The 17726-nt window shown below is 38.4% G+C and overlaps 1 protein-coding gene across 1 annotated transcript in view; it reads right to left on the reverse strand.

Annotated features, from left to right (window-relative positions):
- tfap4 (transcription factor AP-4 (activating enhancer binding protein 4)) overlaps positions 1–5888 on the reverse strand; it is a 10449-nt gene extending 4561 nt beyond the window's left edge. The window contains 6 exon segments of the mRNA XM_015391216.1: positions 995–1138; positions 1233–1369; positions 1372–1390; positions 1488–1586; positions 2605–2770; positions 5515–5888. Of these exon segments, the coding sequence (XP_015246702.1) occupies positions 995–1138; positions 1233–1369; positions 1372–1390; positions 1488–1586; positions 2605–2770; positions 5515–5603 (654 nt within the window). The 5' untranslated portion in view covers positions 5604–5888.
- Between the last annotated feature and the right edge of the window lie 11838 nt (positions 5889–17726).

Here is a 17726-nt window from a genome sequence, read left to right on the forward strand (position 1 = left end):
AGGATCGGAAGGACAATCCGTGGAAGTCCTTGCGAGTTCTCGAATAGGCTCCCCTTTGCGCTTTGACAGGAAACTCCTGTGCGTCCCTAGCACATTCCAGACCAACGGTGCAGAAGCATAGCAGCAAAACTGGTTGTCGACCAGACGCAAGTGACATTTGACTTGGTGCCCTTTAGTCACCAAGTTGGGTCTGATCTTGCACTCTGTTTAAAGCCGCCAATTGCTAAAGATGCTGTTAGCTCTTTCAGAGATCCACTACAAATGATTCTTAATTTTGAATGTGTGTATTTCATCGATGATTTAATATCCCCGGTGGTCTGTGTGGTTGAACTTGTGCACCATGTTTGGTAACCCTGCACTGACTTGACCGAATAGGTACCTTCATTAAAAATCGTGTTATAAAAGCTGCAGTTAGATCCGTATGCGTCCTCTACAACAGCTCTTAGTAACATTGGATAAAAGTGATTAAAAACAAATGATTGTTTTAAATATAGTTATAATGACAAATGCAAGAGTTTTTCTTGCCATAACCTTAGAAACTCTACTCTTTTTCCCACATTATTTTCTACAAACAAACATCCTATGGAAGAAATCAGCTTTTTGTGAAGTTTTATGTACCTTTCAAAACCCCAAAACATGGTTAAAACTATGCTTCCTTATATAGGCAACAGATTTCCTATGGCATATATCTATCAGACATTGTTTGGTTTAAAAAAAAAATTCTTTAGATGGACTGTGTGAAAAAGTCAGACCCAGATAAATTAAACATTTTAGGGGAAAATATGCATCGTTTCTTCAATTGTTTTCTTCATTTTTTAAATAAACTGATATATCTATAAGCCTAATATTGTCAGGGTGATGACTATCCCATAAAACTGTTTCACTAAAGGCTGGAGGCTCATTTTGTGATGATTAAATAAAGCAGATACTGAAAGTTAGATTTAGTGAGCAAAGATGCTGAATGTTCTATAAGCCAGAATGAGATGGATTCTACCTGAGGGCTGTGTGCTGGAGTGATGTCTCTCTCTAGCTGCTTTGGCAGACGAACAAGACCTGGCGTCTGGACTTGCTGCTCCTGGACCAGCTGGGTGATGGCCTTCAGCTTCTCTGGGTACATCTGAGCATCCATGGAGCGCATCTGCCCAACGAGGACACGGCGGGAAAAATCCAGGTCAGTTTCCGCACTGAAAGCTTATGAAAATGTGTGTTTTTTTCCTCCGCTCTACTGTTACCTGATCCTCCAGCATCATTCTGACTGTACGCTCCTTTTCCAGCTGCTGCCTCAGCTCAATCATCTCCCTCCTCAGGTCTTCAGTCTTTTCCTCCTCCAGAATGTCTGGTGAGCCGATGCCTTCGTCTTTCTCCTCTTCGGGGAAGAACCGCTTAGCTCCTGGAGAACACAACCAAAAGGTTAAGATATGTGGTTTAAAAGCACTAAAACCTGAACAGACGTCTGGGCAGATTCATGCACACCGCTTTACCTGTACCTGAATGATTCGTTTGAGCTGACTGTTCTGCTGCAATAGCCGCGTCTTCTCCTGCTCCAAAGTGAAGATGTACTCAGCTGTTTGTTGCAGGATTGCTGCCTGAAAAACAACACAGCTCATTTATAACAGCAAGTTATCCCTTTTCGCTTTCAACCAGCAATGTATTCTATTTGTATTTACAATCGATTGTTTAAGCGTTGTCACCAATTTTCAATTTGATTAACATCAGGACTTTAACTCATTCTAGAACTTAAAAACCCACAGTGAAGGCTGACTCAGTCTTAATTCACCTCCATCTATATTCCTATAAAGTCTGACGAGCTGATCCTTAAATGACAAGACTCCCACTGCATTATCCAGCCACCACCATGTCTTGTATTGGGAAGTTGTTGTTCAGTCCTACGTTTGCCAAAGTTTGCAAGTCTATATCTCATCTGATTAGAGCATCTTGAGAGGACTTTTTATAGTAGCAGTTTCTTTCTTTCCAATCTTCTGTAAAATCTCAATTTCAGCACCCTAAATAAAAATATTCTCCCACCTGTGCTTTGTATGCTTGAAGCTCCCCCAGAAAAGGGATGTCCAACATACCTGCTTCTCTGTTTAGTGCTCTCCCTGGAGATGGTTCCTAAAAGTTACCATCCATGTTTTCGTGAGTCGCTAATTTTGTCTTTTTTTCTTTCGAGAATAAGGTTGCAAGATTATAGGAATAAAGTAGTAATATTACAAGAATAAACATTCACACAATGTTATGTCTTCATTCTTGTAATATTAGGTCTTAATTCTCACAATTTTACTACTTTATTCTACAAAAAAAAAAAAAAAAAAAACTAACCTAATACCCTAACACTCTGCCGTAGTTTGTTTCCTAACTTCTAATCATCACAATTAAGCTCTTGATTTAAAATTAAGATTTAATTTCACTTTTCACAAGTCAATAAAGACTTTTGAAACCGTCATAAAACCTGTGAAAGGACATCGAGTGGGGACATGCCTCTGCCTCGCTATGTTGTAGTTGTTGTTCTTTATATCAAACCAATAAAAAATACACTTTAAACTAAAACAAACAACTTTTATTTCAAGCTCATCACCGAATTCAAACCCACAGTTTGTGACCCACCTTGCTCAGCTTCTCCCCATCACTGTGTGGGATGAGTGTTTTCAGTGACTGAAATCCAGCGTTGATGCTCTGCATACGCCGACGCTCATTGCTGTTGGCGATCTCTCTGCGAATTCGCCTCTCTTGATCCCGGGCTGTTTCTGGGGTCAGAGGAATGTTGGCCAGACTGAGGGGGAAACAAGGGGGAGCAAATCTGTTAGTTGATAATGAATTGTGAGCTCAGAGGAAAGCTTCAGCTGTTTCACTTCAGCAGTGACACTTTCTATACAGCAACTACTATCATGCACTTATTATTTGCACTTTTACTCACTCTTTTACCTTATCTTTCATTCAAAGTGCCTCCCTGGAGTTTGAAATACAGGCATACTTTGCACTTGCATTAATTGCTTACAATCAAAACTGTATATTTATCATAAAATAAACATTTGTAATAACATAGCTGTTTTGTGTTTATATCAATTGCGCTACAAGCAGCATTCATGCAATGTATGCATTTCAACAGTAGAATATGTTCAGAGGTTGAAATGGCCAAATGAGGCTTTGTATGTCCTAGGCTTTCATTTAGAGGTAATTCTAAGAGTGCTTCCTGCAACATCCTCTGCTTGCATCTCTGTATCGCCTGCCAAGCTCTTAGCTCTACTGACTCAGCTGGCTCAGCGCAAACATCACAAACTGTTGTGCAGACACAGATGAGAAAACTGTGCATGTGTGTTGAGTGTGAAGATGCACAGACACCAAGCATCACTGCAACACTGCCAAAACCAACCTTTACCTTTTCTAATGTTGAAATATTAGAGGAGCAGAACCTGACAATCAAATAATTATTGGAATGACTGAGTTGTTGACGTAATAATTAACAACGCCCTAATCAGTTCACTGGACTGTAAACGTGTGTGTCAGATTATGTACACAGAAACCACATCTGCATGCAGAGCAAAACAAAAAGGCATAAAGAGACATCATATTCTATTACCTGCATTCATTTTACTCTTTCACATTTGGCTGCAGAGCCAGAGCCCACTTTAGCTGGTAATATAGGCAATCTATCTAGCATTGTGGCTCTAAATAAGCATCAATCAGGCCTTTTTTTAAGCTAATACTGGTTTAAAATAAAACAGAACAATGTGCACCAGAGTACCCTCCCTGAAATAAAAGAAATAAAATCTGATTTTGACCTAATCAACAAATCAAGAAAGATGCAGGTTAATGTTTTTAGAGCTCCAAACCGAATGGAGTAGTTAAGGATGAAAAAAAACCCCATCTGTTAATTATCTGATTTACAGATCAAAAATCAGAATTAAAGTAAGACCGGCTTACTTTCATATATGGCAGACTGCTGGGTTCAAACTCTAGAGACATATGTATAAAAACAAAACAAACAATGTGTGCATCTTTATGTAATGATATTGTACTTTGCAAATAATATCCAACAAGCTATAAATAATAGAAAATAAAAATACATTCACAATTCACGGATCTGCGTTAGCAAGTAATCACAAAGTGCTTTACAAATACTGGCTTTGGAGAATGGCTACAAAATCTCTCTGCATGTCAATAGAAAATATATTGTTGTTCTAAAGGCTTTAGGAAAAGGTAATATGACTGCTAATTAATCAGAAATTATATTTAAAAAAAAATCTAGGACATAAAAGGACCCATTCTGACATTGTGAATAAACACCCTAGATTAAAATGTAAATTATATAAATAACCCAAATGTAATATCACATTAATTTTATATCATTAACATATTTGATCAAATTTATGTATTCTGAACCTATTTATGTCTTCAGTAAGCGATTATACACGGTAGCTGTTTTATTTGATACCTGCTGACCCACTATCAGCTGACTGTTGGTAGAATTAGAGCGAATAGATAAAGGACTACATTTCCCAGAGTACCCTTGCGAGAACAGCCGTCGCAGCAGCACCGAACAGCAGAAGATCCCTCCGCCTCCTTCTCCAAACAGGGCTGCGGACGTATCGACGGGCCTTCCGCGACACACACACCCCCCTTATTAATAACGCAACTTTCAATATTCCTGCCTCCCCCCTTGAACGCTAAATGTCCAGTTACAGAACATGTGTTCAGTAATATTTGTAAAAGCAGAAAGAAGACCCCCCTTCTTTGCCGCGGAGCCCTACAGCACCTCGGTGCTCCGACTTTTTTCATGTCCTCCGCCATTACAACAATGCGGCAGGCAGCATGGCAGAGGTGCGGGATGAAAAGACGCAATGGATGTCGCTCCGCGGCGCTAGCAAACCGCATAGAAACTCGAAACATTTAACCACAACCTATAATAAAAGTAAACGCGAAACAAGCAACTCACGTTTTACATAAAAAGAAAACAATATATAATAAAACGGGAGACTAAATAGACCCCCCCCCCCCCCCATCCCTTTTAGCTGAAGCCACAAGCATGGCCGCACTACCCACAATAACTTCGGCACCCTTTCAACAGATCACCTCCCTTCACAAACGTGCGCAGACCCTTTCAAGGACAACAATACTTCACAGTGAAATATTCCCCCTTTCCTATGCAAATTGCAGCAACCATATCAGAGATAATATACAGATAAATAGATGTGGGATGTGCTCTGGAGCGGAGCAGCAGCGTGGTGTGCACGGAACCACGTGGTTAATGTTTGTTAGGCATAAAATACATCCCATTTTGTACAAAACAAGCGAAATACAATTCAAGAGACGTTGCACTCGCAGCACGAGACCCCGATGCGCTCATCTGCAGCATAACACCGGTGTTTAGTGTTAATTAGCGCCCGCAGCTCCCCCCGTGAGCGGGTGGTGTACACAATAACAGATCAGATCAAACATGTTGCCTCAGATCAGCGCATGGACAGCTTTTACATTTATAATCTGACTGAATGGAGCGCGTGTGGTTTGTATACACACCTACAAAGACCACCAATCACTTCTTTCTCCGTTTTCCTGAAATGTTGCAGCGGGGGCACCTTCTGAGCTGAAACCATGAAATACTCCATGCTTGCTTCTCGCCAGTTTGCCCCCCTTCTCAAAAAAAAAAAAAAAAAAAAAAAAAAAAAAAAAAAAAGGCAGTCTCCTTAGATGAAAGGGAACAGCTGATAAAAATCCCGTGATCTTGAAAGTAAATCCGGATCCCTCGTCCGTTTATTGTAGTTCTTTTTTAGGAGTTGTAATGTTACTGGGCTTCCAGCTGATGGGGTTCCCTCGTTGTGTGTGGCGCTCTACCTCTCCGTCTCCCTCCCCTTTGCTTTCTCCCTCTGCATGACCGTGTCTCTGTGTCTGTGTGTGTGTGTTAGTGTGTGTGCAGCTGATCGGATTGCTTTCAAGGCGGGAAACAGCTGGTAGGAGTCACACACCGCACCACCAAACGCCTCCTTCCGCAGAGAGGCGGGGGGGCTGCGTGTAAACAAAGGACTATTTGGCGCACATAGACATAGAAACATATCATTTAATTGCGCAGAATAAACTGTAAAAAAACAATCAGTCGTTGGTTATTGGAAAAAAAAAGTGACTCTACACACGGACGGTTCTAGACAGGGGCCAACGGGGGGTAGTGCCCCTATACTGAAGAAATAATACTTAAAAGAAATTCTAATGATGATATGCGCTGGAACAGACATGGTTACAAATGGGTCGTTTGGATCTATTTCATTTTTTTCTTTACAAATTATGTTTTATTAATTATTTTAAAACAATAATGGTATTCAGTGATATTGGGATCCCATTTTTCATCTGCAAATTTTTATTTTCCCACAACAAATAGAAAAAAAATATACTAAAATTTTAACAGATACATTTATCAGCTTTTTTGTTCTAATTCAGATTTTATAGAAAATGGTAATTTTAACTTAAATGAAGTAAATAAAATATTTAAAATTCCAAAATTATAAATCTATGTTGACCTCAGTAATAGAATTTTTATTAAACCTAATTGAATAGAAATTTCACTCCATGCAGCTTTCTTAATATATTTGAATCCCTTGCCCTGTTTTTTATTTCATGCTTTTCTGTGCCCCTCCCATCCCCGCCTGGACTCCGCCTTTCCACCTGCTTCCGCTCGTTCCACCGTGCGCGGTGCGCGCTTGTCTTGTCGCTGCGGACCGCAGCGGACGTTCCAGCCTGCCATGCGGTATTTCGGTTAGCCGTTACTTGCTTTTTTTTCTTGTGGTTTTGGCTGGGGGGACCGGTTGTCCTATTTTCAATCTTTCTTTTGCTTAGGTTATTTTGTGCTTTAGTCCGGTACAAGTAGGGACTTCGACGGCCCTGTATAGGGTTGGCCCCCTGCTGTACCGTTTTGTTCTGTTTGATCGGCCTGCCAGGTCCAACTTTCTGTTGTTACTTTTGGGTTTTTATTTTTTTGATTCCTTTGGGGCACGGGATCTGAGGGCCTCTAACTTTATTTTCTTCGCAGAAAATCAGAAGAAGCTGAGCCAAGAAAACTAAAGTGGAGAGAATTTATGAATAAATATTTTGTTGAACCCTCATCTTTTTGTCTCGTGTCCTCAAATATGTTGTGCCCTTGGTGGACGTAACCCCCGGGTGCACTGACTCTAAATACAAACAGCAAACTGAATTCAGTAAATTAAATAATCATAACTTAGCATAATTTATTCAAACTTTCATTTATATTTTCTATTGAGCAAATGTACTACTTAAACAGAGGAGTTACATACCTATACTCAGGCCAGCTCTGTGATTGGATGCCCTCTGGACTGCAGGAGGTGGGAAACAAAAGGATCCTAGCTAAATGAATATCTCTGTTGGATAATGATTCCCACCCCATGCATGAACCTGCTGCAGAACTGGACAGCTCCTTCAGTGACAGACTGCTGCACCCTAAATGCACCAGGGTTTCACGGTCTTGGATCCGTTATGTTTTACTTTGCTCCATGTTTTCTAGTTTTTTATTATTTTGTTGTATTTTCTAGATATGTTTGGGTTCTTAGGTTTTTATTTGTTGCACTTTTGTGTTGGTCTCCTTTTCCCTAGCTCCGCCCTAAACAGCTCTCTTCACACCTGCTCCCAATCAGCTCGTCAGTCCTCTCTTTGTATAGTCGGCCATACATACTCTCCTTGTGTAGTTCCTCAGTGCCGGTTCCTTGTCTTACTTCATCTAACCTCGTCTCTTCTTGCCTTTCCCTGACTCCATGTGCCCTTTTCCCCTGATGTCTCCATGGTTCTGCTTTGTTTTACATGTTTCATGTTGGATTTTTGGATTCCTGCCTCTGTTACCTGTGTTTATTCAATTAAATCTTCAAGAAACTCACCCCTGCCTCAACGCCTCTGCATTTGGGTCCAAAAACCACAACCAAACTTTAACAGAGGAGAGACAAGGAACCAGCACTGAGGAACTGCACAAGGAGAGTATTTATGGTAGACTTAACAAAGAGAGGACTGACGAGCTGATTGGGAGCAGGTGTGAAGAGAGCAGTCTAGGAAGGAGCTAAGGGAAAGGAGACCGAAACATGAGGACAACAGAGGGAAACAAATAAAAACCTAAGAACTCAAACATATCCAGAAAATACAACAAAATAATAAAACTAGAAAACATGGAGCAAAGTAAAACATAACAGAACCAAGACCGTGACACAGGGAGCGTTATCACAGATCCTTCCTCCCAGCAGCGGTAAGACTTTATAACATCACTGTTCCCAACAACCTCAATAAGCTGTTACATTTATTTTGCACAGTTTCTATTTTGTCAGGTAAATAACATACTGCTGTCATTTTGCACATCTCTGATGTTGCTGCTATTTTCAAATATCAATTACTGTAAAAATATCCATAGCTGTTTATTGGTTATTTATTTATAAGTGAACAGTATTCATATAGTTAAAACAGTTTACAGTACACTATTTTATTTGTTTACCTTAGGTCCAGATTTGTGTGACAATTTGTTCTATAATCTTTTTGCTGCTGTAAACACACAATCTTCCCATTGTGGGACAATAAAGGGATTTTCTATTGTATTCTATCCTTTTTTTTAAAGCATTTAAACCTACTTTACATCAAGGTTCATTCTTTACCTTGACAATTTTATTGATTTTATATTAAAAAAAAAAGCAAATATCTTATGCCTTACAAAATTGTAATAACGTTTTAAAACTATTATAATGATGTATCATGTCATTTTTTTTTTATAAACAAAGCATTGTTAAGATGTCTTGGTCATTAAGGGGGGAGGCGTTTGTTTAATCCTACAATTTTAGAACATGTTAGTAAAACATAATACTTTTAATACAATAGTTATGTTACAAAGGAGCCCTTAACAAGCACTGAGTGTTGGTTGCACCAGATGACCATGTATGCTAAACCCTGGCTTGGCTGGAGGTTTCTTCCACATTATAGGGAAGGTTTCCTTACCACTGTCACCACATGCATGATAGGCATGAAAGATTTCTATAGTTATTGGCACAGTGAAAGCAACACTTCTTCCTCATCCATAAGGAGTGGATGTAGCAAGGCAATCATCCATTGCAATTTGCTGTATGTATTTAATAAATTAAACTTGACTGCACTGTTTTAAATCTATGAAAAAAAATTATCTATTTAAAAAAAAATTCTTTTCCTTGTATCAATGTTGTGAACGGCTCATTAGGTGACTTAATTTGCCTAATCATAAATTAATAGAAAAAAAAAACTGAAATATCTGTAGTAACCTTTACAATTTTCATTGAATTTGTGAATATGGGATTGTCTAATATATTGAGATGCCTTTGACTATTCCAAAGTATATAATTCAGTAATAATTCTCAGTATTTCTTTAAATGATCGATTAATGTGAGCAAATGATATTAAAAATGATATAAATGTTATCTCTTTAAATAATTTAAATTTAATGCAGTCTATATGTTGAACTGTGGCACTCTTTGAGCTCCAAGCACCTGCGCCCAACAAATAAAGAGCGGGAGCAGCCTCTGCAGGGGCGGACACTCCAACAGCTGCGATAAGTGATCAGCAGCGATCAGCTGACCAGCTGGCAGCGCTGCACAGCAACAGAGCACCAAACGGAGGGCTTTTAGGGACACGCTGCTGCAGGCTGGCTGACACACTCTGCACAGGCTGTATGCTGATCAGGTGGGAGGGTATACCAACCTGATTTAATAGGTTCATCAGATGCAAGGACGAGCACCAATTCAGTGCTGAAAGCATGAAAGGCTGTCTTCAAATTCAAGCAGAGCAAAAAACTGAGATAAAACACAGGATTCAAAAATTCAGGTCAATTTATTTTATTTATTTAGTGACAGTTCACAACACGGGTCTGCGCTGTGGTACAGTGTGTAGCACTGCTGTTTGCAGCAAGAAGGTTCTGGGATTGATTCCTGGTCCGGGCAGGGGCGGAGTTAGATGTACGATTTTCAGGGCGATTTTCCAGTCGTGCGAGAATCTTTCAGCCTGATCGTGCGTCGTGTAGTGTAAAGGGGATCAGCCTCCCATGACCACCTCCCGATCAGGAATCATGGGCAAATCGCTCAGTGGGCATGCGCAGACAAGGTTTCCTCTTCTTGTTCCTCTCAGATGTAAATACAGAAGCATGGCTGGGATGCAATGTGTGAAATGCAGTTCTGTCTGTAAAATTGACAGACCGTAGTAGCAACGTTTGCTCAGCCATGTCTTTTTTCTAAATACTTCGTCGCCTTTTCTTTTTAGGGCTTTCAGCACAAAATTGCACAAATTGATAAGGCAGCACGTTTCACTCTAGTGAGCTTCATATTCCTCTTCTACTCGTTTGGCTTCCGGATAGACGAGTCAGAGCAGCTCCATCTCACTGCGGAGCTGAGTCCGACATGCTTTTTAGTCGTACAGTGTAATCAGGTAGATCGCATGAGAACTTCGTGCTGCACATCGTTAGCTGTGAGCAGTAGTTGCATGCAACGACTGAAAAAAATCACACAGTGTACGCCCGGCTTTAGCCAATCATTGGCCACCCCTGTGGCCACCCCTACCATTTTTTCCCTCTCTAATACAGATGGTGGCAGCAATAATACTCAAGTGGAAAATTCATTTCAATTTTCCATATATTACTTACTATTTTTTCATGTATTCAAAATTTCTTGACAACAAAAAATATTAATTTTATGCAAAATAATTATCAATAAAAGTAGGTAAGTAATAACGACGGAAAAGATGTTCGCCCCAGAACTCAAATCTGAAAGTATTTTATCCACTATACCTTTTATCTGGAAAGCACGGAGGTTTAAATATATGCATCTATTCTTTGCAAAGGCTGTTGGAAAGTATAGTTAGTCTTATCTTTGGCTTGACCCTCAGGTTCTGGCACCTATCAACTTTCGGCGACCCCTCAGTGTACATTGATTATTGCCTGGCCACCCTTTTAAAAATGTTCTGGCTACCCCTCTGGGTCCCGGTTCTTTCTGCATGGAGTTTGCATGTTCTCCCTGTGCATGCATGGCTTCTCTCCCGGTATTCCGGTTTCCTCCCAAAGTCCAAAAACATGACATGAGGTGTGAGTGTGAATAGTATTTTGTCTGTGTTGCCCTGCGCTGGACTGGCGATACCGCGCATCTAGCCCTTTGACAGCTGTAGTGAGTCACCAGCACCGCTCACCAGACCCCAGCAGGGATAGGCGATCCGGAAAATGGATGGATGGACAGTTTACAACATGTTTGAAGTTTTCTGTCTAAGAACAACCAGTAAAGTAAGCAAAGAAAAACAGAAAAAAAGTAAGAAAATTAAAAATATTGTTCTAAATCCTTTGGATAAAATGACCTCTGTTCACTTTCTGCTCAAAGGACTGCTTTCTATTTAAATTTATTATTTTTTTATCAAGGCTATTATAATTCAATCAAACTAGAATTAGAACCAAATACACAAACAGAGATAAATTACTTAATATTTGTATTCAAATAAGGGTGTGTGTTCTACTTTAAGGTGTTTAAAGTGCTGTCTGTGGGACATTTGATCCACTCCAAAGATGTAGATGTGGTTGATGCAGTAGGACATTACTTTATGTGTCAGAGTGAGATTTTAACTGAAAATACAGTTAATAAATAAATCAATTTTCTTGAAATACATTTTTTTTGTTGTACAATCAAAAATGCTCATTTTCTATTAGCCAGACCTTACAAACAAGATGACAAACATGCAGTAACTTTACTAATAAACTGGTACGCAGCATCACCTATATTACTTTTTTGTTGCTGAGAATAGAAAGAAAATTGTTCCAGACCACATCTAAAGAAAAAGAAAAACTCAAATACAATCTATGATCTGTCTTTTTCATGAACATGTAATACCCTTTTAAAATCATACAACTTTATTGTTTTATTTTTATATTGCTTGCTATATTATTGTTGTGCTGGTAAAACAAACTGAATTTATTCAAAAATGAAAACGATAATAAAAATGTTGAAAAAAATTTGCACACTACTTCTTGTGAAATGCCCTTTAACAGTTTTCTGTGATAATCTGGCTGAAGGTGTCATGATGGGTTCAAGGGATCTAACCCACATGCAGAACACACACGGACTCAGAAGAAAAGTTCAACTGTTTATTGAAAAAACACAGAGTTAATAAAGTTGATACTGGGAAACAGATCCTGGGCTGGTCACAACGGGGTTCTCTGCAGAGAGGGACAGTTCGGTTAGCCGGGATCCAAATACTATTGTCTGTAGAGTTGTGCAGGTCTGTACCTGTTCTGTGGTTCAGGCTGAGCGGCAGAGGGAGGGAACCAGGAGGGTCCAGAGGCTGAGGGTCGGCAGAGGGCTAGGCAGCGGCAGGGCTTGACTTCAGACTTGACAGTGTTCAGGTTTGAGTTTCTTCCAGTTCTCTTCTTGAGAGCGGGCAGGCAGGTTCTGACAGTTTGATCTTCCAGTGAGCTCTTGAGATCAGACAGGCTAGTTTCAGCTGAGTTACTCTTCCAGAGTTCCAGGGTTCAGTCAGGTTCTTCCTAGGAAGCAGAGAGGACAAAACTGGTTAGGTTCAGGTTTTCAGGGGAGTCAGAGAATCAGACAGGTTGGTTGGCTCAGGCTTGCAGTTAGGCTAACCGTAACTGGCTTAACACTCTGCTACTGGAGTGTTGCTCTGCCGCTGCTTAGATGCTGGTCTGCTGATGAGCAAACGAGCCGCAGGTGTGGTAGTCAGCTTCAGCTCCAGGAGACCTACGGCGCCCTCTGCTGGAGAAAGGTGGACAGACCTCCAGATCCCAACAGAAGGGATTTTAACAAAAAAGAAAAGGGAAAGACACAATAAACAGATTTATACATATTTGTATAAGGAAAAAAACAAAAAACAATAGTTTAGTTTATTAATTTAGTTATATCAGTCATATCACTGTGAATGGGTAAACATTTTGAATATAAATGTTTAATGTGTGTTTATGGATGAAGGACAAACTCCTGCTTCTGTCCATCCAATAGATTAGTTCCTGCAACAGCTAACAAATATTAACTTGACAAAGCTGTAACACCATATTAACAAATTGGGGTTTGTTATTGTAGTGCAGTTTTTTTTTTTTAAAAACAGTTATGATACATTAACTGTATATTTTGTGCAGCACTCAAATACAGGAATTTGCATTTAATTATCTGGGTTTTTAAACAAAAAATCATAAATGGATATTATTACATATTTATATTCTCACAAATAGGCAAATTAAACTACATTTTACAGTGCTTCTTTAGAAATAGAGCCAGAAGTGTGTCAGAAGGGCCTTGAGGTTCCTGAATGGGAACCTTCAGAGTTTAGCAATCTTACATGCATCATGTTGAAACTATTCACTTTTAATGTGTTTTTTTTTTTTTAAAAACACTTTCTTTTTATTTGCCTTTTAAATACAAAAGTTATTTTATTGAAAAAAAAAAATACTGGTATCTTCATTTTATATTTATTAAATGTTAACTAAAGGTTCTTGACGCCCCCTAGTGGTAGCTGGTGAGAACTCGAATTGGGGTCTTTTAAGGGGAACTATTTTTATTAGCTGGTAAAACTGGAGACAAATCAAACAAAAATACTGCAGCATTGTTGATGGTTATGGAAACAAAACACAGACCGAAGATGAGAGAAGAATGTTCACATGGACTCCAAGTCCTGACTGTACAGCTGCACACTTTTGATGTCAGTGTGGTAAATGAATCCGATTAAGTGGAAATCAAATTAAGTAGCTCTATAATTTAATAGCCAGTGATAAATGTCTGGTGCAATACAGAATATTTTCCCCCATTCTTTAACATTTCATGTGATAATTAAAAGATGCATAAAACTTATCATTAAGTAAAAATATAATAGTTTTTGTTACGTCTATCTATCTACTGTAACATATCTACTGAAACTAGTAACATTAATTTATTTCAAATTAATGTTACAGTTAAACAAACCTCCTGACTTTCTCCACATCCTAATGATACAGTCTAATCAATCAAGTGTTAAAAATCTAATCCATGAGTTTAAAATTGGGGGGAAAATGTAATTCTGGCCAACTTGGCACACTAAAGGTATTGACATTATAAATAGCTTTTTCCAAGGTAAAAATCTACTGATATTTCAAGATAAGTAGAAAACATACGACCTTGATAATAAAGATTTTTGGAAATTCCTACAAATAAGAGATTGCTTCTTAAAATGAAATAGAAATGAATCAAATCCACCCCTTGAATCGCCAGTGTATTCTGTATTAATTAAATTAAGGGAGCTAAGACACAATTATAACCGTTGAGGGCATCAGTGATGTTAACTCAGGACTCCAAAAGGTGTGGGAAGAGGGAATGGCAATTGTTAATAAAATGTTAAAAGATAAGTAGCACCTTAAATGTGAATTTGAAACCTTCATTTTGTCATCTAAATAGTTTGGAAAACAATGTCAGAATAGAAGAGAAAAGAGCACATTGGCTGAAAAATCACACTTATTACTGCCAATATACAGCCAACATACTAAGGCACTGGAAGGGTCATAACAACCTCACTTATACTGAATGGTCCACACCTTTATCTGAGACTGCCTCTTATGGACATCTAATACATAAGATAAATGGACAGTTTGATGTTAACGAAAGTGTGTGGAAGCCTTTTTTTTAATCTCAGATTGAAAGTGCCTGATTTTATCTTGGACTTCTCATAAAGGAATATACAGTATGCCTTATCCCAATCTTTATTTTTTCATATATCATTTTATCTGTATTTTTTTTCTTATCATTAATTATTTATGTTTGTATGTTTTTGGCCATAGGTGGATGCTAGGAGAAGACTGGATTTTAAAATCCTTCATCAGTGGGACAGATGCTCATACACTTAATTCCAATAAAAACGCTCACCATATCAAACTATATGTTTTATTCTGTGTAAAACTTTGATGTTACATCTATTCTCTTTGTCACTTTACATTACCTATGTACTTCTTCAAGAATATAGTAAACATATAATTTAAAAAGAATGGCACATGGGGTATTTTTTACATTCCTCAAATATTGCAAAAAAAAAAAAAACGAACAAAAAAAATAATGTTTCACACTTTTGATGTGCAAAAAAGATTATTCTTACATCTGCTATGGTACAGAGTGATAAAAAAAGAGTCCATAGCCCGAACTTTTTCACTTTTAATCAGGTAAAATGTTTTGCAAATTAACATTTGAAAAGTGTGACTTGTGTTTGCATTCAACACATCATATTAGATACTTTGAAGAACCGCCTTTTTGCCAGAATCACACGTTTAACCATTTTGGAGTTTATTTTGCACTGTTCTACATATGCAGCCTGACGGTTTGGCCTATTTATCTTTGGGAAATTGCTAAGATTAAGTCAGATTGGATGGATTTAACACTAACCCATGAATATGATCTAAAATCATTCGATCATGGCCTTGCCTAGTTAAGTGTTCAGAATCATTGGCTGGGAAGTGAACCTGCAAGTTTTTTTAAGTCACAAATCATCTTTCTTCTATTAACGTCATATATTCTTTCCTAATTTTTCTGTGGTATTATGTCAAACAAAAATGGAAATGAAAAAGTTATGTTAAATACAGTATTTTTCCAACCTCCCAAAAGAGGGCAGAGAACTATAGTCCAACAGACAAAGACACAAAAACAGAGCAGGAACGTATTGTTAAAGTATTGAAAGAGTATTTTATGATCTTCTACAAATAAGTTTCATGAATTTAAAAGCAAATTATCAACAGCAAACAAAAGAAGAGGGAGAGGGGGTTATATTTGAGTTCCAAAGAAAGTTTCATAAAGGGTCTCTGTAATTTATCCAAGTTACATTCTGTTCCCTAAACAGTGAAATTGATATTCTACAGATAAAGAAATAATATCACTGATCCAGGACAGAAAACACTGAGTGATTTCATTCACTCAATGGATCAGAAGTGTGTGATATTCAGAGTCCAACTTTAAACACATTTTATTCTCATAGATCTTTTTTTTTAAGTCACCCAAATTGATGGGAATTAAGGCGGACAGAGGGCGTTCTTCTGTTTCTCACATACAGGGTTTTGTTAGGATTAACCCAGGCTATATATGGCTTCAGAAATGTGTTCATAATTAAACACCTTAAGCTGGAATTGTTGGAATTAAACATGCATTGTAGCAGTGGATGCATGTTAATGGTCATTGTCCTGCATGCAGGTCAACCTATAACCCAGTATCATGTCTTTTGTAATTCTTTTAGCATTTTCCATCAATATCTTCAGCAAAGTCTGACCAGACTCCCAAAGCCTGCTGAACACGACCCAGCATGATGATGCCACCTCCGTGTTTTTGTTGTTGGGATAGTGTGTTTGATTTTCACATGTTTTCAACTCTTCCTATGGCTCCTTCAGAATAGTGCAAAGCAGAAGTATGTCAGCTGTCACCATGTTAAGGGCTATCCTAATATTTCTGGCAGTATGGAAGGAGGCAGGGAGAGGAATCAGCCCCAGTCTAACAAGCACCATGTAAGTGTGTCTATCACATAAAGACGTTAATAAGGCGGAAGGCAGTCTGTATTCAGCACAGCAGTCTGGAGCTACATCTCTACCCTGGAAAGTGTTTTAATTGCTGACTCCATGAAACGTGAAGGGAAAGGAGCTAAAGGAACAGGAGATAGGAGCTACAATTTGAGGTTTTCAGAAGGGCCCAAAACCCTAAGCCTCACAATTAAAGGTATAGTGGACGATTTGCATGAAACTTAGAAAAAAACCCACCCCTTCAACAAAAAATGTACATGCACCATCTACCCTGTACCTGCTCCCGAGAGGGAACACTTATTAAATGCATGCAAGAGCATGCATGAGCCCATTTCTCCTTGTGCATGCTCTGTTTGCATTGCTCAAACAAGCTTACTTTCCCAAATAAGATTAGCTATTTTTTCACTATGTCAGACTCACCACCGGTGAGGGAAAATGGGAACGAGCACGTAGGATGGCCTTACGGAAACATATCAACAGAATGATTGACATTTAGGAGGATAACTTATTTGATGATCCATCTGGGGAAAAAAAAAAAAAAAAAAAACATCCTTAACTATACCTTTAAACAAAACCTAACCAATACCTAACCTAAAACCTCAGCCCTAAACCGAGCTGTTTTAATGTTGTATTCTGGTTTAATCTGTCCACAGCCACTGACTCTTTGCATTGCTTCTAACAAGTTAAAAAACTTTAAAATAAACATCTTAAGGCCTTGTTTTAACATTTTTTTTATTCTTGACCCTTTTTATTTAATTTTATCCAATAATCCGGAAGTCTCAATGAAATTAAGAATGTCTTTTACAAAAGAATCCTGGCTCATGAATGAGCTGTTGTCATCCATAAATGTCAGATTTGCGGAATGTGCTTTGGAAATTCTCCAGTAAAGCTGAGAATCTCTGAAGCTTCTCCAGAACTAACTTTGACCTTTTGGCTGCTTATGTCCTTGAATGGTTTCAGTTTAGGTTGGAAGCCCAGTATTGCTAGGTTTTGCAGTCATGCTGTCCATTTTTAATGTTGGTTGAACAGTACTCTATGAGATATTTGCCTAATTTCTCCACAACTGCCTCCCTGGTGTGTTCCTTGGCATGATGCTGTTTGTTTGACATATTCTGGCATTTATCCATATTTATTAAATAAAATCCAAAATACTTAGATTTTGATTTCCTTGTTAGACAAAGATGTGGACCATATATATATATATATACATATACATACACTCACC

Source organism: Cyprinodon variegatus, unplaced genomic scaffold (genome assembly GCF_000732505.1).
Source record: "Cyprinodon variegatus isolate N-32 unplaced genomic scaffold, C_variegatus-1.0 Scaffold529, whole genome shotgun sequence".
NCBI lineage: Eukaryota > Metazoa > Chordata > Actinopteri > Cyprinodontiformes > Cyprinodontidae > Cyprinodon > Cyprinodon variegatus.